At 44.7% G+C, this 27,218-nt stretch overlaps 1 protein-coding gene across 8 annotated transcripts in view; it reads left to right on the top strand.

Moving 5' to 3' along the window:
• LOC311012779 (sickle tail protein homolog) overlaps positions 1–27,218 on the top strand; it is a 129,612-nt gene that overhangs the window by 18,407 nt on the left and 83,987 nt on the right. For all 8 annotated transcript variants that reach the window (XM_084008418.1, XM_084008423.1, XM_084008421.1 and 5 more), the window contains exon 2: positions 14,867–15,053. In XM_084008418.1, coding sequence (XP_083864544.1) covers positions 14,942–15,053 — 112 coding nt within the window. In that variant the 5' untranslated portion in view covers positions 14,867–14,941. The remainder of the gene's footprint in view (positions 1–14,866; positions 15,054–27,218) is intronic.

The raw sequence follows: 27,218 nt of genomic DNA, 5'->3' as shown, positions 1-27,218 counted from the left end.
ATGCCCTTCGGGCTCTGCAATGCCCCGGCCACCTTTGAGCGCCTAATGGAGAGGGTCCTGGCCGACATCCCCTCAAGCCGCTGTGTGGTGTATCTCGACGACCTCCTGGTCCACGTGGCCGATTTCGAAGGGGCTCTATGTAACCTGAGACACGTTTTCGAAGCCATTCGCCAGGCCGGGTTACGTCTGCACCCGAAAAAGTGCAGCTTACTCCGGCAGCAGACGTCCTTCCTGGGCCATGTTGTCAGTGCAGCAGGGGTGTCCACCGAGCTGGGAAAGGTCGCTGCGGTGAGGGACTGGCCAGTTCCTCAAAACATCCAGGACCTGCGGAGTTTCCTAGGGCTGGCCTCCTATTATCGGCGGTACGTGAGAGACTTTGCTACCATCGCCAGCCCGCTGCATCAGTTGACCCAAAAAGGCCAAGGCCCTCATTTATAAAGCTTGCGTACGCACAAAACGGGGCTGGAAACGTGCGTACGCCACTTTCCACGCAAATGTTGTGATCTATAAAAACCAAACTTGACGGGAAAGTGTGCGTACCCGTAAGCAAACTCTGAGGCATGCGTACCGGTACGCACATTCTGGAGACTGGAGGGGAATCAGCAGTAAACGTGAGAAGAACTATATATTTTTGATGACTCGCACACATTAAATTACACTCCATATCATACGTTAGATCTGCGTTATAATGATGAACTCCAGCAATGTTTTTGACGCTTTTAATGAGTGATAGTTTTTTTCCATGTTAACACCTTCTTTTAAAATCTGACTTGTATCTTAAATCAAAATCATTTTGAAATATTGAATCAGCGCTGTCACCGCAGGAGGAGGAGACGGCCCAAATGCATGTAATGCAGTATACATAAATACCTTCCATTAGATCACTGTAGAACACAGCGGATATAACTAAATATTCTCCTTATTTATGTGCATACCGTAGATGACCAAATAATCGCCCGCGTGCAAATACGCGCCTGTGCTCTAATAGCCGCCGGGGTCCGACCTCATTTGGCATAATAAACGCCGGTTCAATTAAACGCCCGGGCGATTAAGTGTTTACCATAGTCTTGCACAGAAAACAAAAGGTTTTTTTTAACAGCACTTCACCGGCTCTCACCTCTTCTGTCAGTCAGCCCCTCCTCTCGCTCTCTCTCTCTCTCTCGCATGCAGGCGCGCGCACACACACACACACACACACACACACACAGACACACAAACACAGGCGCGCTGTGGGACTGAGACTGAGGGATATAGGGATATAGATAAATGCGCTAATGTACAGTGTTGAAATTACCGCGATCGACCCCCCCTTCCGTTATCATTCATAACACTGCTCTGATCAGCTCCCTGTGTCGCGGTAACACAGACAAACTGTCTATGTATTTATTGTCTGATGTCAATAAAGATGCGTCGGGGGGAAAAAGTAGTTTTGTTCCAGTGGTGCTATAGTGAGCTCCTTGTTCTTTGCATGATGGTCTGGTGCTGCTCATTGCAAAAATAAATTGTAGCCTGTTGCAAATACGCGCCTGGTTCTTATAAACGCCTGGGCTCCAAGTCGATTTAGCATATTAAACGCCCGGGCTACTAAATGGTCATCTACGGTATATCATCAACACACAAACATACAGCCATTAAGCCATCGTATAATTGTGACACTTATCCTCGTTTTTAAACCACCAGAGCGCAGAGGAAATGCGCTATAATGAGTGGCACGCTCGTGCGCGCTCAGTCGTGAAGCGTGGAGAGCGCAACTTTACCGAACTTCAGGAGGCAGAATCTACCACCCGGCAAAGGTGGTAGAGTCCCCAGCATGATGAGCCACGGCCCCCTGCCCGACTGGAGGGGTATCAACAGGGCGCAAGAATCCGTGAGGATGTTATGCGTTTGTAATATAAGGAAGACAACAATCAATGTTCATTGTAAACGTATTATTTTATTAATCACAGTGCGCATTTGCTGTAGCTCATCTGCAACGTTGTTGATGGCGGTGATTGTGTCTCGCTGAAGTTGCAGGACGGCATCAGTGTGCATCCGACCACTTGACGTGCCATGCCTCCGGGGTGCGCTGCTGCTTTGCGCCGGACCCGGACGCTGTGCCGAGGGCCCGTCACCGTCACCCTCCTCACATCACCCTCCTCACCGTCACCCTCCTCTACGCCACACGCTGCAGACTCTGGAAGAACAAAAACTATTTAACGTTTTGTTTTATACAATAAAAGTTTAAAATCTGTTCACCCTTATACCTCTGGTCTCAGTCGCGTCTGTGTCCCTCCTTTTCGGACACAATCCCCGTCAAAGTCACATCAAAATCAAACCTCCTCAAATACTCTAGCAATACATTAAATCCATGTTAGGAGCAGAAAGATGTCATTTACCTTCAGATCACCGTCCGCTCCGTCCCACTGACGCCGTTGACAGCAGCAGCAATGTGTTGCCACTCGCACTGCTTCTTTTTCTTCGTGATCCCGCTGCTGTGGCCACTAAATTAAATTATTGTCCGGGCCTCCACCTCCCCAACAAGTGTCTCTTTCTCCGTTTCTGAAAAGTTACGTTTCTTTGCTTTTTTCTGACCTGTCGCCGTGATTCACCACACGGAAACGATTGCATGCCGGCTCATTAACATAGTAAAATGAGGGCGTGTACAGGGCGGGATTCAGGTACGCACACTTGTAGGTGATCCTGTGATTTATAAAGTAAACATTGCGTACATCTTTCAGATTTTTTTTGGCGCACGCAAACTTTGGCTTTTTGCCGTACGTACACTTTTAGTAAGGATCCTACGCACAGTTTTATAAATGAGGGCCCAGGTGTTTCGGTGCGGCGAGGACTGCACTGCCGCCTTCACGCAGCTCCGGTCCGCCCCTGTTCTGGCTTACCCCGACCCCAAACGACCGTTCATCCTAGACACAGATGCCAGCAATGTGGGGGTCGGTGCAGTGTTGTCCCAGGAGGGGGAGCATGGGGAACAGGTAGAGGCTACAGCTGTTCTCTGAACCGGCCGGGGAGGAACTATTGTGTCACCCGCAAATAACTGCTGGCCATCATCCTCGGGCTCCGCCACTTCCGTCCCTACCTCTACAGGCAGAGGTTCCTGCTGCGGACTGACCACGCATCCCTCACCTGGATGTTGCACTTTAAAGAGCCTGAGGGTCAGCTGGCCCGGTGGCTGCAGATACTGCAGGACTACGACTTCGAGGTACACAGGGCTCCAGACTAACTTTTTCACAGGTAGCACTGGTGCCACCTAGCTTTACATTTAGTAGCACCAAAACAAATTAGGTAGCACCATATTTTTCTTTGTATAGCGTGTTATTAATACATGACCTTATGTTGATGAAAGATTGACAATGACCCAAACTTGATATTTGCTAAATATTTTAATCTGAATTTCAACATTCCGAACATTCTGAACATTCAACTTACAACGGTAACATAAAGACACACTGAACTTGAACTAACAGCAGCAATTCATCTCATTCTAGGGGCCAGCTCATATAGTTAGGCCTCCTGCTCCTCTTTCCCTGGGAGAACCACTGCTTCACATCCTGCCTGGCATCATAGTCCTCCAGTTGTGGCCCCTCAACACTAATACGTATTATGTGGCCCCTCAACACTAATACGTATTAGGTCCTCAACAGTGTCAGTATGCAGGCTTGCTCTAACATCTGACTTGATTCTGTTTACTGACGAGAAGCCTCTTTCACAGACTGCTGAAGATATTGGGAGCACCAGCATGATCTTGACCAGGTGTAGGATATTCTGCAAAAGACGAAGTATAGTGATCAAACCAACTTACCAAATCACCAAGTCAACAGTGACAATGATCATGTCATTTTTGATACTACAAATAACAGAGCCTACCGCAAAGTCTGAGCAGTAGGGCTCTTTCGTCGTCATGACTTGCCACAGTCCAAGATAGCTTTTGTCTTTGAATGACGTGTTTATCGTCATTTTCATCAGTTGGAACTCCTCTTTGGCCTTTTCTTTGCTGCAGCCATTCCTGGCATGAGATGGAAGAATGGCAGGGACAAGAAAGTCTGATCAACATGATTTCATTCATTATATCAACATAAATATGATAGCACACAAAAAAACTCACCTGTCCAGGACAGTGGAGAAGTGTTGTAGGAGAAAGTTCACCTCTTCCACACCATGGTTCAGGAGCTCCAGCCTATTATCTGGCCAAGAGTCATGGCTTCACCTTTAGAAAGGGTGACTTCCTGTGAAGCATGCAAAATTAAAATGCTATGTACATAGCATTTAACATGAAATAAACATTTGATTTTATATACAGTATATAATGTGTACCTGATACTTGAATGTCCCAGTCCCAGGTTCTCCTCTTTGTTGGCGCTGCTTCTTCATGGCTGCCAGGAACTCAGACAGCTTACCAACAGGTTTGGGGCTAGCTGCCATAGCTTCTATGGTAGCCAGGAGAGATTCAATGCCACTAACAGCCTGGGAAGACAGTTGTATTCTTAATATAAGAAACATGTATATATATATATATTATATAGGGGAATATAAAAGTAATCCCCTGGCCTCCTTTTTCTCTCTTCTTTACCTGAGGTAGGATTACATCATTTTTTTGGAGCTGCAGGCTGAAGTTGCTGATGGGAGAGAAAAGGTCTGACAGGAAGTGGCAGAATGCCACAAATGTCCCATCCTCCATGCTGACTTTGACCTGCAAATATATCAGTGTAGTTCTCATTCTCAACTCATACAGCACCAAAGTTAAAATATTTTCAATAATTGATTTATACTGTCAACACAAAACATTGAGATAAGATAAAACCTTCTTTGCTCTGCCAGCTATCTCTGCACTGGCCGAGGCACCTGCCAGATGGTCCATGTGCACATACACAGCTGTAAACTGGCCAGAGGAATTGCCATCCTTCCCTGGTTTTAGGAAGGTGCTCAAACTCCGGGACACATGGGGCAGCCACCTGGTCCCTTCACTCCACTCGGTGCATTCACTGTGACTCCGATTTCAGCTCCCAGTGCTTTGAGTTCCCTCATTGATTTGGGGCTTAAGTGGTATGTTTTCCAGATGAGGTTCAACAGGTCATACACTTGCCCAATCATGGAGACCTCTCTTTGCACACTCAACATCCCTAGCTCCAATCTTTACAGAAAATAGATATATTTGTTTTAAAATATAATTACACTTTGGAGAATGAATATGTATATGGCAGATATGGTAAAAGGAAACCTACCTGTGTGGCATGCAGTGGAATGGGACAATGAAGGACCCAATCTCTGCTTGAAGGAGGGCTATCACTCCACCTCTGTGTCCCAGATTGACAGCTGCACCGTCTGCACCCATGGCTACAATTTTTTCCATCCAGTGCTCACATTTTGGACCAAGGCTAGAAAAGGCTTTCTTGGCTGCAGCATAAACGCCTTAAATTAAGCACATAACATGGAATATTTATATTTTCTCTCTCTCACACACACACACACACACCTACACACACACACACACGTTAATCTGTGTGTTTTTATAAGATACCTGGGCATGATGGCATTAAATAATAATTTAATTCTAAAGGAAATTATAATTAACCTATAGAGCATTTTCCCATATAGTTATTATCATTTGGCTACATGAAACAGAAATGAGACACACTCCTTACCTTCTGCATGGGCATGTTCAACCTCAATATGGCCAATAAGAATATTGCACGGTTTTCCATCCTCAACGATAAGGGCATATATAATCTCACACTCTTTGGTGGATTTGTCAGTGGAACCGTCAAGCATGAACGAGAGGTAGGGGGCGGATGCGACTTTGTCAGCGGTCTTTCCCTTGAGTGTGTCTGCTATAACTCCCACAAATTGTGCACACGCAGTGTCGTTGGAATATGTGGGGTTGACGTTCAGTCCGTTCTTCTTCATTAGTATGATCTGTGATTTGAATTTTGTGAATAGGAGTTCCTCTTTAGCGATGTAGGCGGTGTTAAACTTGATGATCATTTGTTCATTCTCCGCCGAGCGATTGGTCTCATCTATCTGATTAAATGAGGTGGGGAGAGACTGGGAGCTTCGTGTGATGCAGCGGTCCCTGCACGTCTTGTGCTTTTGGCTTTCATTGTGTAATTTTAATGACTGAACTTCGAATTGTGTAGACCCGTTTACAAAATGTGTTTTGCCTGCAACGGACGGGCCACATGTCCTGCAGTACACACACACCATGGTTTGTCCCTCATAACGCAACCACGGGAACTGCGCAAGCCATTTTTGTTGAAAAGAATACTTTTTTTTCCCTCCCCACTGCCCCCCGCCTCTTTCGCCAACCTGTCACTGTCCTCTTCAGAAGAAGAATCTGAGATTCTTCTTGCTTCCTCTGCTAATCCTTCTCCAGCACCAACAACAGCCTCATTTGTTTCCTCCTCTGACACATTTTTCTTCTTAAAATAATCTACTATCGACCGCTTCATATCTGCTTTGTTTAAATTCTTTGTTTAAATTCTTTAGCGCATTCATTCAGTGAGCACGCTGCGTGTATGCGCGCATGCACGACTGTGCACGTAACGTGTGCAGACAGACAGGCAGGCAGAGACAGGGCGCGCGAGAGAGAGGAGAAATAGGACTCACAGGAATGAGCCAGAAAGTAATATTTTATTATAAACCACAACCATTAATGCACTAACATAGCCGCGGGAGTGGGGAGAGAAAGAAGAGAGAAAGAGAGAAAAAAAGCAAGTAGCACCGGAGCAACCTCATTCAATTTGAACTCGCACCTTAAGAAATTAGGTCGCATATGCGACCTAATAGGTCGCACTCTGGAGCCCTGGAGGTACAACATCGCCCAGGCTGGCTCCACAGCAATGCTGACGCCCTGTCCCGTCGGCCCTGTGGAATGAGGGACTGCAGGCACTGCCAACGTATGGAGGAGAGGGAGGCATCGATATGAGGGGCCGTATAGGCCATAATTCAAACTCACCTCTCACACACACTATTGAAAATGTTTGGCCTCTCACACACACTACTGAAAACCTCTCACATTCACTACTGAAAACCTCTCACGCACACTACTGAAGATGAAACCTCGCACGCACACTACTGAAAACCTCTCACGGACACTACTGAAAACCTCTCACATTCACTACTGAAAACCTCTCACGCACACTACTGAAGATGAAACCTCGCACGGACACTACTGAAAACCTCTCACATTCACTACTGAAAACCTCTCACGCACACTACTGAAAATCAAACCTCCCACGGACACTACTGAAAACCTCTCACATTCACTACTGAAAACCTCTCACGCACACTACTGAAGATGAAACCTTGCACGCACACTACTGAAAACCTTGCACGCACACTACTGAAAACCTTTCACGCACACTACTGAAAACCTCTCACACACTACTGAAAACCTCTCACGCACACTACTGAAAACCTCGCACACACACTACTGAAAACCTCTCACGCACACTACTGAAAACCTCTCACGCACACTACTGAAAATCAGACCTCTCACGCACACTACTGAAAATCAGACCTCTCACGCACACTACTGAGAGTCGCCTACCTTACACACCTTTTGATTGAAACAGAAGTCCACTGACCTTTACAGCAGGAAGTACATCTGCCTCCCAATGAAACCAGGAAGTAATGATCCAAAACAAGTGTTCGCTATCAGACAGTTCTTGGCCTCAACAAAGATGCTTTTTCGAACATTTCTTCTCCTTTTTCAAATTCAGAATTTAATATTTATTGTAAAGTGTAATGAGGAAGACATTGAGAACCTTTTGAGAAGAACTCTACACTGTATTGATTGTATTAGAAGAGAAAGAGTGGGAGATTATTTTGAACAGGGGAGACTTTATCGTGAGCTTGATCATCACACAAGGACATTATCAGAACTTCTCATGGAATCCCGAACTGGTAATGACCCAATCCATGGACAATATTTTGTTTTGATGGAGACATTATATGGATATTTGCACACCATTCTTACAGAATATGAGGCAACCCAGAGATACAATGTTACTGCTAACAGTGGAATGATGCCACCTACTATTGTGACTAATTTGCCTGGTCGTCCCCGTTATAGCATTACAAATGAGCAAATTTCACACTGCTTATCAATGGGAATGAACTGGAGAACAATTGCAAATTGCTTTGGGATCAGCCGCCGCACCCTGTACAGACACAGGCAACACCTTGGAGTCCAGAATTTACAATTTAATGTTTTAACAAATCAAGAGTTGAACCAAATTGTGACTGATGTACTACAAAGGACACCAAATGCTGGAGAGGCCTATATAACCGGAAGTCTCAGATCAAGGGGATTAAGGATCCAAAGGTGGCGTATAAGACAGACTCTACATGAGGTTGACCATGTAGGGAGGTCCATTCGCAGGAGGCATGCTATCCGCAGACGGATTTATGATGTTCAGACTTCTAATGAGTTGTGGTAAGAACATTAAAACTTTATTCGGTTAATTATAAATAGTGTTTAAGTACGATTTATGTCTTTTCTACTTCAATTACTTTGTACTTCATGAAAATGTATTTATTAATGAGTAATAAACTCTGTAATATAAGATTAACCCTTTAATCACATGTACATTCGCACAGACGTCTCATTTGGATCTTCTAGAAGTAAAAAAAAAAGGTCATTGTTTTTAGAATCCTATTAAATGTTCTACAAACATACTAATACATTTCTTTTTATCTTATTTTACAGGCACTTCGACAGCAACCACAAGCTAGTACGATGGAGAATGGTTTTCCATGGCTGTGTCGATGGATTTAGTCGATCTATTATTTATCTTACCTGTCTGGATAATAACAGAGCATCAAGCGTGTTGTCATTGTTTGTGAGAGGAGTGGATAATTTTGGATTACCATCAAGAGTAAGATGTGATCATGGTATGGAGAATATAATGGTTGCTCGTTTCATGCTTGAAAGAAGGGGACTTAATAGACAAAGTGTCATTGCAGGATCGTCTGTTCACAACCAACGCATTGAAAGGCTATGGGCTGAACTTAATAGAGTAGTTAGTAGACATTTTACCAGTCTTTTCAATTACATGGAGTCTGTCCACATACTAGATTCTCTAGATGAGTATCATTTGTTTTGTCTACATTATATTTTTATGCCTAGAATTAGAACAGCAACAACAGAGTTCATCAATCAGTGGAACCACCATGGACTCTCCACACAGGGGGGTCGAACTCCACTACAGCTTTGGCATGCAGGTATAATTAACTTAATGGGACAGGGAAATACAGCTGTGGATCCAATTTTTGATACCAATGACTATTATGGGATAGATGAAGAAGGACATCTACCTGAAGTCCAAACTAATAATAATGTTATAATCCCTGCTATTGCCACTGTTAATGATACGATGGCTCAAGCAATACAGCAACAGTTTGATGCACTACACAATGATGGAAACTTTGGGATCAACTTGTTTTCTTCTCTTTTGTATTTTGTCCAGCAACACCGTACATGACTGCAGATCTACAAAGTTTTTAATAGTGGAACAGAATATACAGTAAGCAGCAGCATCAGAGACCTACGCAACTGCACACAAACACTGAACAGTGTAGTAAAGTAGGGCCCCTTTAAATTGTGTAGGTAACATGTCTCTTGTGTTATAACGCCTTCAACAGTTCCCACAAAAAATGTGTGATGTGTTAAATTTCAAATTAAATGTAATTAAATTTGCCCTCTGTTGTCATCTTTGTGGAAAATTAAATTTTGGTTGTTTGCCATAAAATTTTTGCACATTACAAGAAAGACTTACCAGTGATTACACTACTTTTTGGCTACGAAAGAAGTCAACAAACGAACATTTTTGTTGTATAACATAACAGTATTTTGACTACAACGATTTAAGCTCTGCCGAACCCGTGTGTATTGTCAATGGCAAAGTCCATTTTTGCCTTGAACACAGAGTATGAGCTGTGCAACGGCAGCTTGAGACAGTTACATGTGTTTGCAATAGAGAAGTTTGAAACAGCAGAGTCCCCATACTCCTCGTCATGTAGGAAACCAATAGATGGTGTAGGGTTGAAGCCAATCTGGGGGAATCACTGTCGCTCCCGTGGCAAAGGCGAGGATTTTCTCAAGTCTGGAAGGACCTGCTTCATCTTATGAAAAAAAAGATAAATAAACAGTACATGTCAGTGATTGTTAATGTACACAACATTCTTATACATTTCAACTTGTGATGTACTTTTTACAGACCATGCTCTTACCTTCCACATCAATTAGGTAGTCTCTCCAGAAAGGAACCACCACCTCCTCTGCTCTCCTCTTGTTGCTGCCTGGTGCAGAGAGATGGATGATGAACAAATCATCCATTATCTCAGCAGTCATTCCTGATTGCTGGTGGCAGAATAGAGGGCGGAAGCTGTCTGGGTTCTTCTGCAGCTTCTCCAAAACCCCAAGGGTTTTAAGCCCCTCTCTGAACCTTTTTCATTGAAGACAGAAATTTGTAGTTCAGTGATGAGCACTCTCACTTCATAAAATAAAGGCTCTGAAAACAAACTAAATATCATGCAAAGTTTATGGGTCCCCACTGATCACTGACACTGTGAGGATTCTGCACATTTTAAAAGTATAAAAATGTCTGCATGCTTCACTTTAGGCCAGTCAAGCATGACAAATGCTAAGTAGTTCTAGAAACGATCTCATCTGACTGACCTTCATGTCATAGCTGGACAGTCATTTGTCCCTGCTGAAAGAGAGTAGAGAGAGAAATGGAAATACCTTTGGAATGGGGCTTCAACCCGGTGCACAACTTGAAACATGAGGATATCATGAACAAGCTGTTCCTTGTCCTCAATCTTTTTCAGTGGACGAAGACACCCTGCATTAGCCAAATAATCCTGCATCTCTTGAGTTGCAGTAATGAGGTCCTCATATGTAGAACACTGGGACACCTGAAATGAAATGGTTGTATAGAAAAGCTATTGAAAACAGATAAAACTTCCTGGATAATCCATGGTTAGCATGACAAGTTTTTACTATGCTTTAGTTTAGCACACGGGCAATTTTTTATTTCAAAGACTGAATTTGTTAATATGTAAAGTTTTGAAAAGCGGAGTTATGATAAAGTTGACTTGATTGTAGATGTCTGTGTCCGCAATGTCTTCCAGCACTGGCTTGGCTTTATGGCTGCCTGCAGCCAAGTAGTCAAATAGTGTTGTGGAGAGGAATGAAGGCGGAGGCCCTCCATGGACAAGACTGACAGCAATCGCTCTTCCAGCAAGGAAGTAGTGGTCTTCTCTGAGTGCTGGAAAGTCAGTATGTGGTTGAAAAGATCTCAATAGTTTAGATGGCAACAGTGACTTTTGTAATTGACCATAGTAAGTAGAGTTTTTAATTTAATTTAATTTTATGGACTACAGTGCTCAAAAATTACCTGGAATATCAAGTGCCAGATTCTGACTGTAATCGGATCCCTCAAACATGGAGCTCATCATCAAGGCTTCCATTAGAAGGCGTAGGAACTCTCTCCTTGGTCCTCCTAAATCGACTGCCTCCTCATTCCGCCCCAGATCATCTGAAAATTTGATCTTCATGGTGGCATTTGGGTTGTATGTGGCCCGATTGAAACCCCGGAAAGCACCATCCAAGACTGCAGAGCGGTTTATATTAAATTTACAGTGAATATTTGCTGAGATTTTCTCTGCCAACTCTGAGAGGATCTCCTTAGCAGAGGCATTTGGACTCTGGGTGGCCTGGGCTCTGAAAAAACAGAAAAATTACCATGGAATAGCACTTTAATATCTACTGTTTCACTGAAGGGACAGGCCAAGACCTATGTAAACCTTTTACATGTTTTGCATTACAATAAAGATTCACTATATAAAGTATTTAAATTAACATGGACTAAACTTGGATGTTAGATTAGTATGTTTGACAGTTTGGTTAGGTCTATAACTATATCAAATGATAACTTACTGTTCAGTTTCCATGCTAGCTATTATTGCACGGTTTAAGTCCTCATCATCTGACGATAAATCTGAGACATCTCTCATTAGGGTAACATACGATGAATAGTCAGATGTGGGGACAATGGAGCTGGGGACTTGGACAGAAGAGTTCATCATGGTGACACTTGTAGTCACTGGAACAGCATTTTCAATGGGTAGGAAAGAGCTGCAGCTGGAGTTGTTGGCATGAGGTGGAGAGCTTGTGGTCTGAAGATCACTGCTGAGTGGCAGGCTGGAGGTGGCTGTTTCATCCAACGTAAAGCCACCACTGTGGTCCTTTTGAATGTTATCTTCTATGGAATGATTGGCCCTTGACTTTGATCTAGTGCTGGGACCCCCCTGGATAGCACTGGACTCGTCTTCAGTATCACTGTTGTAATGCTTATCAAGAGCAAAAAATAGGCTTTGGCTTTCAATGATGTTAGTTGTATTAAAAAAACTCAAACAAATTAGTTTTACAAAATCCAGGATCTGGAAACAAGTAAACTTACTAGAATAGCAACTGATGGCTTGACATACAAGGTTTTTGACCTGAAGACCTTATGGATCATGTGATCATCCAACTCTTGACCTTCTTTTAGTTTAGGTGTCACAAGTTTATTACCACAGGCCATTAGAAACTGTAGGCTGAAGATGACAGATAATATGCACCACATGATTAATAAAACATTAAGTGACACAGCTTGAATGATATTTACATATAATGACTCATCACATAGCTGCTCCAAGACCTAACCACAATACAAAAATCTAAATCTAATTTACCAGGTATTTAAAGTTATATAATATAGCGTGAATTTAGGGAACAACTTCTTTATCAAAGACTCCCTTACACATCATCCGTGTGCAGAATTAAGCCTACCTCACATCATCAGGAATTCTGGGTTTAAACTCATCCCGTATCTGTTGGAATACAGTCGACTGGTTCCAGGATTTATGAAACTCGAAGGCACTGAGGATGTGACCATTTTCATGCAAGAATTGCTTGGACCTTTGCTTGCATACAAACTCCCATCTGGGGTCGGAGTAGAATGATATTTGTTGAAGGAGTCATGGTACTCTACCGAAGTGGGTCTGAAAAAAGGAGACAAGAAGAGTAAAACCTTGCCATTATTACACAATGCAATTAATGATAATGTAATTGCACTAGGGTTGTGACACAGAAGGGACGACCACCATCACGAGTTGGTGGTGGGTTACGGGGTGCTGCTCACAAGGACATCCGTGTAGCGACTTGTTATTATTTACGACTGAAACGAACGACCCCGATTGACCAAAAACGGGGAATCTGGCATAAAAGTGTAACAAGCTGCATAACAAGTGAATGCAAACCACGTAAAAACGCTCGGATATAGCTGCGTTAATGTTGAATAAAAGAGCTAGGTTAAAAATATTGTTAATAAAAAAGATTTAACATTTAAAAACATTTAACTATAATATTCTTACCTCCTTCTCCTGCTTCCAGTGGCCCATGAGCTGAAATTTTGTCGAACTCTTTGACGACTTGATGACGGCTGTGGTCTTGAGCCGTTATCGGTGGAGTTGGCCTGGCGGAAAAGACTGGATATCTCTCCATCTACCGAGGCGAAGTGACTCCTGGCGGGTGACGGAGCCTGCTGCGCAGTTGTTAATAAGCTAGTTATTAGCGCTGCCGCCTGAATAAGATGGTCGGTGTGACTTGTCATTTTGCCATTACGTCTTTCTGATAGTTAGCGCGTTTTTTTCCTTACAATGACTTCCGTTTCATTCTTCTTCTTCTTCTTTTAACGGAGCAATATCGCCACCTACTGTATCACGTATTACTTTTCAATCATAACCACAGAATATATATACATATATATATATATATATATATATATATATAAACGATTTTAAATGAATATACGGACACCTTTAGGAAAAGTCAGGCACCAGCAGGATTATATTTTTTTTATTCATCAAGTCAGAATCATTCACATCCGTTCTAGTGCTGCGAGCAGACTTCCGTTACATTACAATGACTTCCGTTTCAGCAAGAATCGCCCCTCGCACACACACTGAAAACCTCTCACATTCACAACTGAACCTTGCACACTGTAAAAAATGTGACTAATGGTTACTATTTTCAGTAGTGTGCGTGAGAGGTTTTCAGTAGTGAATGTGAGAGGTTTTCAGTAGTGTGCGTGAGAGGTTTTCAGTAGTGTGCGTGAGAGGTTTTCAGTAGTGAATGTGAGAGGTTTTCAGTACTGTGCGTGAGAGGTTTTCAGTAGTGTGTGTGAGAGGTTTTCAGTAGTGTGTGTGAGAGGTTTTCAGTACTGTGCGTGAGAGGTTTTCAGTAGTGAATGTGAGAGGTTTTCAGTAGTGAATGTGAGAGGTTTTCAGTACTGTGCGTGAGAGGTTTTCAGTAGTGAATGTGAGAGGTTTTCAGTAGTGAATGTGAGAGGTTTTCAGTAGTGAATGTGAGAGGTTTTCAGTACTGTGCGTGAGAGGTTTTCAGTAGTGAATGTGAGAGGTTTTCAGTAGTGAATGTGAGAGGTTTTCAGTAGTGTGCGTGAGAGGTTTTCAGTGGTGTGTGTGCGAGGTTTCATCTTCAGTAGTGTGCGTGAGAGGTTTTCAGTAGTGAACGTGAGAGGTTTTCAGTAGTGTGTGTGAGAGGCCAAACATTTTCAATAGTGTGTGTGAGAGGTGAGTTTGAATTATGGCCTATATGGCCCCTCATACATCGACCCCTAGAGTGGTAGTCCTGCACGCTGACCCCCCAGACGATGGTAGCAGTGACCACGAGGCTCTCGACCCCCAGCAACTACATACATACAACTAAATACAATATAATAATGTACTGTATATTTCCTTCTCAAAAGCTGCGTCATGATCATTGAAGACTCCCGTATTATCTGCTCTTCCTTTTCATTCCATCCAGGCGAAGAGTCCACGGCCCTCTGAGACCGGCCCCTGTGCAGGTGTGCTGGCCTTGGTGGAGCAGCAGGACGAGACCATGTCTGAGGGAGAGCTGCTCCCCCCCACAGCCCCCTTCACCAGGGGCTCCAGGGCCAGAGCCAGTCTCCCTGTCGGCCGGGCCAGTGGTCACAGCAGAGAGAGACCCACTGGTAGGTAGATACACACAAACACACACGCACACGCACAGACACACACACAGACAAACACACACACACACACACACACATGCACGCACAGACACAGACACGCTCACACACACAGACGCACAGACACACACACAGAGACAATTAGACTAATTTTAATTTTAATTGTCTGTTTTTTGTTGTTATTGTTATTATTTGCTCCCATTTTATGTTTTATTATGGACAAAACTGTAATAGAAGACTTGCACAGTTTTAGGTTAACCCTTTAAGTACTATAGTTATAACAGTCCGCCTGGTCTCTTTTGTCTTTTTTTTTCAATAAATGTGTCAGAAAATATCCTTTTTGTAAATTACCTTGCTCTTTCTTTCAGGACAAATGTAACTTTCAAAATCTGGCAAGATTTTGAAAGTTACAAAGATCTGGCAAGATCTGGCACAAACAGTGTAGTAACAAAAAAATACAAAAACGGATTTGAAATTTCATCAGGTTTCTCTTTATAAACAACTATAAATATACATGAAGAAAACTTTTGAGATTACAGAAATAAAAGTGAACCTATTTTACATCTTCTCAAACAGTTGTGTTTGCCTAGAGCTTTCAGGGATCATGTTACAGGTCATTATGTGTGTCCATGTCCAGGCGTTTTTTAGGTGCTGTGGTAGTCCCTGAAGCAGTTTCTGTCTAGCTGAAGACAGAGCCCAACCTTGCACTCCTCACACATCCAGGTTGTGCTTCTTTTGCACAGAGTGCACTGCTTCCTTACCAGGCTTGCCTTCTGCCTTTTCTCAGTGCCCTCCTTAGCATTGGTGGGGACAGGAAAGTGGCCTTGAGTGGGAGGCTTAGGTGGGCCAGCCAGTGGCACACAGAGCAGCTTTGCACACAGCTCCTCCTGGAAAGCCTGGCGTGTCATCGGCGCAATAAAGCTGTTAGTGACAGCAATGTCTAAAAGGTGCTGGAAAACAGTCATGGGCCATCTCTTTGTCTTCCTGTGCACAGAGTTTGTTCCCAGCATCTGGTCGGACGTGTCAACTCCCCCCATGTACTGTTGTACTGACCTACAGCTGTGGGTCTGGGGACGGGGACCTTCTGACTGGGGCCATCACTGGTCTTCTGCCACCGCAGGACAGTCTCCCCTGTGTATACAGGATGCACAGTTGTGGCGATGGAGACTTCCCTGGTGTCCATCCATTTGACAAAGAGCAGGTCACCATCCCTGATCCACCTGATGGAGCCCCTCTTTGATTTTTTGTCCAGGGCATTCTCCAGAGTATTTGGGACACCAACTCTGCCCTGCCTGTATGAACCACAGGCCCCAAAGCCCTGCTGGCTCAGATGGCGGAATAGAAGAGGGCTGGTGTAAAAATGGTTGCAGTCCCAGATATTCTTTGTTCACCAGCTCTGCCACCACGTCAAATGAAAGCCCATTCCCTGAAGCACCCTGGTTCTTCCCTGTGTAAAGCCTGAAGTCAACAGTGTATCCATTTACATCAGCCAACACAAAAAAATTGATTCCCCACTTTGTCGGCTTGGCTTTCATGTACCGTTTCATTTTCAGCCTAGCCTTTGTGGCAACCATCCTCTCATCCACCGAGATGTGCTGTTTAGGATGGTAAATGGTCTTGCAGCGGTTTCTGATGATTTCCAGCAGCAATTTGACCTTTTGCAGTGGGTCATTGGTCATCTGTCCCCCTTTTCTGGTCATTGACAGCATCCTCATCTTGATCACTCATGTGCAAGTTTGAGCTGATTGCTCTAAACCTATCCCTTGACATCACTGAAGATGGAAACGGCACCTGAAAAATGCTTTTCGTCCTCCAAAAGTCAGACATTTTTGGTAGGTTACACACAGAAGTATAGCAACATGCCCAGGTATTTTGTAAGCTCCCGTGGGGTGATGTCAGTCCAAGCAAACTTTTTCCCCTTCCACAAATCTTTATGTAACGCTCTAAGGCTAGGGCACTGACTGCGGACTTAGGGTATAATTAATTAAATCAGAAATAGGTCCGGCCACGGAGCCAAGGGTGCAAATAACCATACAAAGCAACAGGTATTACGGTCTGATATTATATATTATATAGTTATGGCATAAATAGGCCGGTATGGTTACTAAACAGGTACACAGTATTCAAATAAACAAATACCCATGTATTCCAAAACAACAAAAAAAGAAAACAAAAAGACCACAGCAAGGTGGCAAATATGCAAGTCAGATACAAGGTTTTTTTCCTTAATATTGTTCAAGTTCTGAGAGTCCATTCGTCGGAAAAGGTTCCAATTTAAGATCCAAACGTAGGGGGCAAAAGAAAAGGTTCGTTTGTCCTACCGCAGTGCAGGTAGGAGAACAATGGTTGGGAAGCTCGCCATCCAATTCGTTGCAGGTGTGGGGGAAAAACCAAGGGGAAAAAACCCCTAAACAAAAACCTGACCGGGGAGTGGGGGTGCAGATCGGGCCAACAAGCAGGTCCCGACAGGTGGACAGAGGAGCATCGATGAGCGGAGTGAAAATAAGAGCACCGTAAAGGCACCTGCCTACAAAGTTTATCTTGCGGGGGTTCTAACAGAACGCCGGCTTGTTCACGCCACAGCTGGAGAGGATTTAAATGTCGTGCCACAACAGCAAGAGCGGGGGATGTCGGAAGTGACGGAGAGGGTTTAAAGGGAACGGGGCCGCCCCCTTAAAGGAACAGATCGTTGGGACTCTATCTAACATGGGTTACATCTTCCCCCCCTGATCTCATGTACGTCCTCGGACATGGACCAGGCTGGCAGCGAATGACTGATGGACTGGGGTTAGGGACCAGATACTCGTCTTCCAGAAGAGCGAAGTTAAAGGCTGAGCTCAGGCCATTTAGTACACTTTGGATACTTTTCAGAAACGGCTGGCCAGGACGGGAGTACTGCAGGCGGTCTGGTGGGTTCCGTGAGCGAGCTGAACGATGCAGTGGTTCAGGACTTGACAGCCCTGAGCCCACTGGTGAGTCAGGTTCTGGGTCACTGCTGATCGGCTCTGGGGGGAGAGGAGGACTTCCTTGTAGTCTGGAGTCATCAGCATGTTCAACAGGTTCAAGGTGTTCAGGCTCAGGGTCAACATTTTGAACGACAACTTCAGGTTCCACTATATCCACAGCCAGTGGTTCCTTTTCAACCACCGAGGGCTCTTTATCTTCTTCCACATTCCCAACTCCTTGAATGATGGAGGCTGGTAACGGAAGAGGGTCCACAGGTGATTTAGGGGAAGGAGCAGGCTGCTGGGCAGTGGGTAGGTCAATCACAGTTGAAAATCTTAGTGGTTCGAGTGTGGATGGAATATGTAAAATTGGAATGTCGTTATCATCCATTTCATCATCAACAGGGTCTGGAGGAAGCAAGGTAAGAGACTTTCCTTTATCCCTCTTCACAGGTAGGACTTTCTCTTGAGCAGATAAATACCCACAAGGAAGGAGAAGATCCCTGTGCAGGGTTCGTAATGGCTTGTCTTTGCCCTCAGGTCTTACAGTGTATACGGGAAGATTGCCGGCTTTCTTGACCACAATATACACGTCGGGCTCCCATTTATCAGCCAGTTTGTGCTTGCCTCTCAAGCGTACGTTCTTCACCAGGACCCTGTCGCCAACACTCAGCTCAGACGGTGTCACATGACGGTCAAAGCGGAGCTTATTCCTGTCCATAAGTTTCTGGGAATTCTCGATGGCCAGCTTGTAACTGTCTTCCAGGTGGGACTTTAGTTTCTGGACGTACTGTGAGTGAGAGTCAGGCTTGTCATCATTCAGTGGTAGTCCAAAAGCAAGGTCCACAGGAAGCCTAGGTTGACGTCCGAACATGAGTTCGTAAGGTGAGAATCCCGTAGCGTCATTCTTTGTACAGTTATAAGCGTGCACAAGGGGTTTTACAAAGTCTTTCCAATGGTGTTTTTCTTGTTCAGTTAATGTTCCCAGCATGCCCAGCAATGTTCTATTGAACCGCTCCACAGGATTGCCTCTCGGATGGTAGGGAGTAGTTCGTGTCTTGCGTATGCCAGCCATTTGACAAAGTTCTCGAATGATCTTTGACTCGAAGTCGGTGCCTTGATCACTATGCAACCTTTCTGGAATGCCATAATGAACAAGGAAATTGTCCCACAGACACTTGGCAACGGTTGTGGCTTTTTGGTTAGGAGTTGGCACAGCAATGGCATACTTTGTGAAATGGTCTGTCATAACGAGAATATCCTTGGTTCTTCCATCTGGCTCCACAGACAAGAAATCCATGCAAACCAACTCAAGGGGACAGGATGTCTGGATGTTGACAAGAGGTGCCACATGTTCAGGTAAGGACTTCCGTCGCACACATCTCTCACAGGTTTTTACTTTGTTGACTACATCAACGGACATACGCGGCCAGTAGAAGCGGGAACGGATCAAGTCCAGAGTTCTTTCGATCCCCATATGGCCCATTTGGTTGTGGAGCTGGTGAAGCACCTCCGATCTGTACTCCTCCGGCAACACTAGTTGGTATGTGTGCTCGCTTCCCACCTGTCTCCTCCTGACGAGAAGGTTGTTACGGAGCTCCAATTTATTAACTTCTCTCAGTAACAGAGGCAGATTAGGAAGTTGGTCTCTCAGCAATGGTGGTGGCGACTCTCCACGCTCGAGCTGTGCGATGACGTGCTGGATTATGGGGTCGGCTCGCTGCTTGGAAGCAAGTTCGGTGGCTGAGAGCCGAGGGAGTAGAGGCGAGGTGAATTGGGTGTCGTCCACAAAACTGTCTGGAACACTGTCAGCATGGACTGACATGGACAGCACAAGGGCATGGTTGGGAGCAGTGTCTGGACTGTACAGCAGATGACGGTCGGAGACGGCTTTGATAGTCTGCTGGTCGAGAGTGACACCTGCTGGGTCATCAAGGTGTTGCTGGGCAAATTTCATAATGCGTTCTTGTTCTTTCCTCGATGTGTAATCATCAGACAGCTCACCGTGAGGCCTGCGGGACAAACCATCAGCGTCTGCATTCTGCTTGCCAGCTCTGTAGGTGATTTTAAAATCAAATGTGGACAAGGCAGACAGCCATCTATAGCTGGTGGCGTCGAGCTTAGCAGATGTCAACAGGTACGTTAATGGGTTGCTGTCTGTGACAACTGTGAATTGTGCGCCATAGAGATAATCATTAAACTTTTCACAAACCGCCCACTTGAGAGCCAGGAACTCCAATTTATGGGCAGGGTAGTTGGCTTCACTCCTGGAAAGACCACGGCTGGCATAAGCCACTACTCTGTTCATCCCACCATGTTCTTGGTAGAGTATGGCTCCAAGTCCGGTGGCACTTGCATCAGTGTGAAGAATGTATGGCTTCCTAGGGTCTGCAAATGCTAGGACCGGTGAGGTGGTAAGTTTGGCGATGATGGTTTCAAATGCTCTTTGACAATCTTCTGACCAACGCCCACCAAACGGCTCTTTGGGGTTTAAGTAAGCATTAGGCTGAATCTTGGATTTAAACTTCCTCTGTGACGGAGGGTATCCTGAAGTGAGGTCGTGGAGTGGTTTTACAATTGCTGAATAGCTTTGGACAAATCTCCGGTAGTATCCAGCGAAACCAAGAAAAGACCGTAATTCTTTAAGGTTTTGGGGAACTGGCCAGGATGTCAAGGTCTTGATCTTGTCTGGGTCAGTTTTGATGCCATCTTGTGAAACCACATGTCCAAGGTATTTAACGGAAGTTTGGAAGAATGAGCATTTCTCTACTGACAATTTCAATCCGAACTCCTTCAGACGGTTTAGAACTCTCATCAGTCGCTTCTCATGCTCCTCAAGAGTTGGGGCAAAGATGATGATATCATCAATGAAAACCAAGACCTCTTTTAAGTGCAGGTCCCCCATGCACCTCTCCATAAGCCGTTGAAAAGTGCTTGGCGCGTTGGTCACCCCCTGCGGCATCCTGTTGAACTCGTAGAACCCCAAAGGGCATACGAAAGCAGTCTTTGCTTTATCTGCGTCATTCATTTCGATCTGGTAGTAACCAGACTTCAAATCAAGCACGGAAAACCATTTGGATCCTGAAAGCGCAGAAAAGGTGTCCTCCAGTTTGGGAAGTGGGTAAGCGTCCTTGATTGTCTGCAGATTTAATTTCCGGTAGTCAATGCATAAGCGCACACTCCCATTTTTCTTGCGCACGACGACGATTGGAGATGCAAAGGGCGATTCCGACTCTCTGATAATTCCAGACTCCAGCAGCTCCTTGAGATGACTTCTCACAGCATCAACATCCTGAGGGTGGATTGGCCTGGGCCTTTGCTTGAATGGGCTGGGATCAGACAGCTTTATTTGATGTTCCACCCTGTCTGTCCGGCCAAAATCCAGGTCGTGCTTTGCGAAGACCTCAGGAATGCTGTTAAGGTGTTCAATGATGCGCTGCTTCCACTCAAGTGGTAGAGGAGAGTCTCCGAAGTCGTATGGTAGTGGAGGCGGAATATCTGCAGGTTGGAATGTATGGACACTTTGCTTGTTGGAACAGATGCGTTGGAATGCACTTACTTGAGCGATGACTGTTCGTGCTGGGATAGTGATGTCATGGTCGGACTCATTGGTTACAATTACTGGTAGATGGCATGGCTGGCGTGCAGGCAGATCAGCAAGACAGGCCTTGACAATGAGACCACCAGGCAGAGCACATGAACCAGGGTGCTCAATTACAACAGCAGTTTCCCCCTGCAGCAACCGTGTGGCCAGAAATCCCTCAAGGACAGCAGTTTGGCCAGCAAAGATGGTGAACGGGTGGTTGAGTTGCAGGGTGGCATATTGGTCATCCAGGCTGTGACTGTGGCGCCGCTGAAGAATCTTGACTACAGCTTGATAACCTGAGGCAGCAGGCTGGATGAGCTGATCAGGGTAACGTTCACAGAATTCATCATAGGCAGAGTCGAGGGTGTTAGTGCCAACAAGGATCAAGGGTTGAGACTGGTTTAGGTCTGGAACCACAAGAGCCAGAGTATCCACAGCGATGGGGGAGCCGAGAAAAGCAGGTGGTAAGGTAATGTTTATTTCAATGTACCCCAAATAAGGCACAGACTGTCCATTAGCCCCTTCTATTTCCAACAGGTCATTTAGTGGCTTAATCTCATGGTCAGAAAGGTAAGTGTTGTAGAACGAGTGGGGCACAGTTGTTACCTGGGAGCCAGTATCGAAAAGACAGTTGAAATGGTTTCCTTTTATTTGGATTTGTCCTGTACTCTTCATTCCCACGAGGCCCCTTGGTAACTGTGGCACTCGGTGTAACTCTTTGGGACTGGTCGTGGTTGCAGCTTCTGAGTGTCCCATCACAGAAACTGCTTCTAGTTTGACTGAGTGTCCTTATTAGTCCATGCTTGCTGTTTTTGACGAAGCAGCTTCCTCTTCTGCTCAACCAGGCTGGGATTTGCTGCGTCAATACAGGAGGAAGACACATGGCCGTCTTGACCACAGTTGAAACAGTACCATGGCTTCGGCTTGACGATAGGTTTCGTTGAAGGGCGACTGGACTGGCGCGGTGCTGGCTTGAATTCTGCTGGATTTTTCTGTGCAGACAGGAAGGCAGACATCTGGAGCTGTAGCTGTCTCATTTGTTCTTTCAGTTCTTTAAGTTCGCTGGAACTGGTATGGCTACAGGAACAAATACTCTGCGACTTAATATCAGCTTTCGGCTTAGAAGTACTGGAGCCGATGTGTTTCTTCATCAGTGTTTCTTTAGCCTGTTGTCGGTCTTCTTCTGTACGTAATAACAGCAGGAGTTCTGAAAAGGGCGGAGGATTGTTTTTGCGCTGCTCTAATTGTAACTTGGTGATTACAGCGTTGTCCCAGCATCCACGCACAAACTGATTCAGCAATTGTTTGTCTGTCTCAGCAGCTGAAATTCCTCCTCTCTTCACAACAGTGTTGAGCATGAGCTGAAGCCGCTGAAGGTAGAATGATGGTTGCTCTCCTGTATTTTGCAGGATATTCAGATATTGAGCATACAACTCCTCTCCGTCCTGTACCGTCCCAAAAGCAGAGTCCAGAACACGCAGCAGGACAGCGGGAGGTGTGTCAGGTCCAAGTCCTTTAACCAGGTCAGCAGCGGGTGTCAACAGGCTCTCCATGATGCGTCTGGTAACGTGTAAAGCAGACAGATTGGGATCAGCAAGCAGCAAGTCAATTTGGGAACGCCATGCTTCATAGTCTGCTTCATTATTAGGCTTTGGTTGGCGGCCAGAGAATGAACGGAGGCGAAGCAATGTAGGAACACTCAGGTCAGTATTTCGAACAACATGTTCAACAACAATCCTTTGTATCTCTGGTGGGTTGAGGTCATTTTGAGAGAGGGAAACCCGTGGAGTATAACCAGGTCCCCTTTGTTCAGGTTGAGAGCTTACTCGAGGTCTTGTCCCTGGCTGACCAGTAAAGGACGGACGAGAGGGCGGTTGAGAGGGATGTTGTACAGGCAGTGACATTAATGGCTCAGGCGCGGGCTGTGCTGTGGCTTGAATGTCCACCTTTGAATCCTGCGTTTCCTCTGTATTTGTCTCATCGATTTCATTTCCATTATTTTTATCCTGAGCTGTTCCACTCATTTCTAAATGCTGTTGGATTTGAGTCATCACAGTTCTTAGCACGTCCTCGAAACGTGTTCCGCTGCTGTCAGCCATTTCTTTAAAACTTCTCATGAAGTCAGGGGGTGGATTGGGGTTTGGGTTGCTGCTCCCCGCTGTAGCGCCGCACTCACTGGCGAGAGTAGTAATGTGGTACACACGGTCAGCAGCTGAATCTGATTTATACTTGTATGGAAGAAGTATATTTATTTTATGGAATGTGCTCGCGTCATCATACTCAGCGATCAGGTTTTTATAAAATAGGCTTTTTGGGTCACTAACATACACAAGGGTAAGGGTACCGAAACTGCGCAGAAATTTATGGACTTCATCGTCAGAGCTAGTATTTGTTACGCCGGTAACAAGAACAGAGCGTGTTATGTTAATGCCGGAGTTTGTGATGAAATCCATTGGGGAAAAAAAATCAATTTTTTTTCATGAAAATATGAACCCAAAATGATTCAAAAATTAGTCACACACAAGGCTCCTGGCTAGCTCGCCAAATGTAACGCTCTAAGGCTAGGGCACTGACTGCGGACTTAGGGTATAATTAATTAAATCAGAAATAGGTCCGGCCACGGAGCCAAGGGTGCAAATAACCATACAAAGCAACAGGTATTACGGTCTGATATTATATATTATATAGTTATGGCATAAATAGGCCGGTATGGTTACTAAACAGGTACACAGTATTCAAATAAACAAATACCCATGTATTCCAAAACAACAAAAAAAGAAAACAAAAAGACCACAGCAAGGTGGCAAATATGCAAGTCAGATACAAGGTTTTTTTCCTTAATATTGTTCAAGTTCTGAGAGTCCATTCGTCGGAAAAGGTTCCAATTTAAGATCCAAACGTAGGGGGCAAAAGAAAAGGTTCGTTTGTCCTACCGCAGTGCAGGTAGGAGAACAATGGTTGGGAAGCTCGCCATCCAATTCGTTGCAGGTGTGGGGGAAAAACCAAGGGGAAAAAACCCCTAAACAAAAACCTGACCGGGGAGTGGGGGTGCAGATCGGGCCAACAAGCAGGTCCCGACAGGTGGACAGAGGAGCATCGATGAGCGGAGTGAAAATAAGAGCACCGTAAAGGCACCTGCCTACAAAGTTTATCTTGCGGGGGTTCTAACAGAACGCCGGCTTGTTCACGCCACAGCTGGAGAGGATTTAAATGTCGTGCCACAACAGCAAGAGCGGGGGATGTCGGAAGTGACGGAGAGGGTTTAAAGGGAACGGGGCCGCCCCCTTAAAGGAACAGATCGTTGGGACTCTATCTAACATGGGTTACATTTACGTGCATTTTTGTTTGTGTTTGCACACAAGAGCTTCATCACCTGGCTGTCAAAAAAAAGATTGAAAATGTCCCCTGGTGTTTGGGTGCCAGTGGTGAGAGGGGGTTGGACACCAGGGTTGCGCTTTGCCATGAACCTGGGCGAGTGAGGGATGGCAGTGTCCGGCTCTGCCTCAGTTTTCCAGGCCACTTGCCGATGCGGTGACCTGCTACGAGCACCAGCAGCATCCGCACCTCTGCTGCTTCGGCCTTGGCCTCGGCCACACCCTCTTCTACTGCTGGTGGGGATAGATGGCCCTTCATCAGAAGAATCTCTAAATGTATAAAAATATATCATAACATTAGATAAGATTTATCCAAAAGAAACAGTATAAGAATAGGTAAAGCAATAATAACACATGGAAAGTAATAAATAAAGCAATAATAACGCATTTTGAGACAAAGCCAATAAGAAAAAATACACAAGATATTGAAAAACAATATTGTAATAAAGATGGGAATAAATATCCAATGTATACAGACTGTATTACTTACTGTGGTTGGGACGGTGACACTCCTCCTGTTCCCTCGGGTTCATCCTCCAGTCCGACCTCCTCCACAAATCTCCAGGGGAGTCTCCTCTCCCTGGTAGATATTATTATTATTATATTATTATTTACAAGATCACAAGAATACATACACAGAAAAGACCGCTAAAACACAAATATAATTCTCCCGAAATCTCTTTCACTCATCCGCTTCTACGTTCCTGCTCCTTTCACTTCCGCCACTGTGCCACAGGCATTCGCACGTCTTACCATAATGTACCGTATATCACAAGAAAGCGCTTTCAGAATCCGTTGAAATTACATCGATAGCTTAAACGGTCGGGGATTTACGGTAATTTGAAAACATGCATGCACTTTCTGTCGCCGGCGACAGCGGCCGTCTTTAAAGGGTTAATAAATAAAATATTCCTAAAATGAATGCTGTGCCCCTCCATCAGACTACTATACTACTACTACTACACAGTTGTACTTTAACTTTACAAGTACTGCTCTGCTGAAGTGTGATACACATTTATATCATACAATTTCCACGAAAGCTGCATGAAATGCCAGTGTAATTTCACAGAACATCATTTATTTCCAACGAGACCATTACTGATGCTTGGGACAATATTTGCTTCTCTGATGTAGTGCAGTAAGTACATAAAAAGTAAAGTGCCTTGAATTCTACTGTAAATTAAAAATTAATCAAAGAAATAAAAAATACAAAAATGTTAAAGGGAAAAAAACACACCACTGCATCCACTTCAAACCAGCCAGTTACTGCCTCAACCATACATTAATACATCTTCTACACTTAAGTTGCCATGAACAGACCTTCATGATGAACAGTATTGGAAAGTGCAAGTGCCTTGAATTTTTACTATCTGCAAGTACAGTACTTGAGTTAATGTCCTTAGTTACATCCTACTAGTGCAAATTAAATACATCAGAAAACTAATATGGTCTTAAGGCGGCTACAGTCTCATCAGACAATAAGATTTGGAATGCTGTAGAACTGCAGTGTTTACATACAAATAGGCCTATCAAGATAACAAATTTTGCTGGGCGATTAATTGTCCCAGAAATGATTGCGATAAGCGATAATATTGCCGTTTTGAGACAATTTTCAACTGATATAATGATAATGGCATAATAATGCAAGTCCACCCTTTCAAAAGATCAAAACGTTTCTAAAAAATATTTAACATGAAAACTGGAAAACATTTTAAATAAATAAACAAAACAAAACAAAAACAATAAATAAAATGGACTCTCAGTCTATTTTAACAAAAATGTACTTGAATAAAAACACACACACAACCGAAACAGTAAAAATAAATTGGATGTTAAAAAATATAAAACATTAGGCTCAGACATAAAGAGTTATACATTCCTTAACAGGCAAAACTGCCAGTTAGGACCTTTGTAAACAGCTTACAAACCTGCAGGACCAACTGTGTTAAAGCGCAACATGCACACAGTGAAGCTGACAGCAGCCACACGTTACAGACAGCCTGTGTAGCAGGTAAAACACTCTGCTGCACCCTGCCTACGGACACTGCGCCTCCGTTCCCCGTGTAGTTTAACTGTTTGAATGATACTAAAGGGCAGCATCTCTTTAGCGATGAAGCATGACCGGTAAGTCAGGCTGCACTCTCCGTGCGCGCTGTCGGTCCGTGCGCGCTGTTGGTCCACGCTCTCTCTGCGCACTGTCGGTCTGTGCCGTCGGTCCACGCTCTCCGTGCGCTGCCGGTCCGTCTTCACTCTCCGTCAGCGC

Source organism: Eutrigla gurnardus (assembly GCF_963514095.1).
Source record: "Eutrigla gurnardus genome assembly, chromosome: 4".
NCBI lineage: Eukaryota > Metazoa > Chordata > Actinopteri > Perciformes > Triglidae > Eutrigla > Eutrigla gurnardus.
The sequence above is the reverse complement of the archived record's forward strand: the minus strand, read 5'-3'. Positions and strand labels throughout refer to the sequence as shown.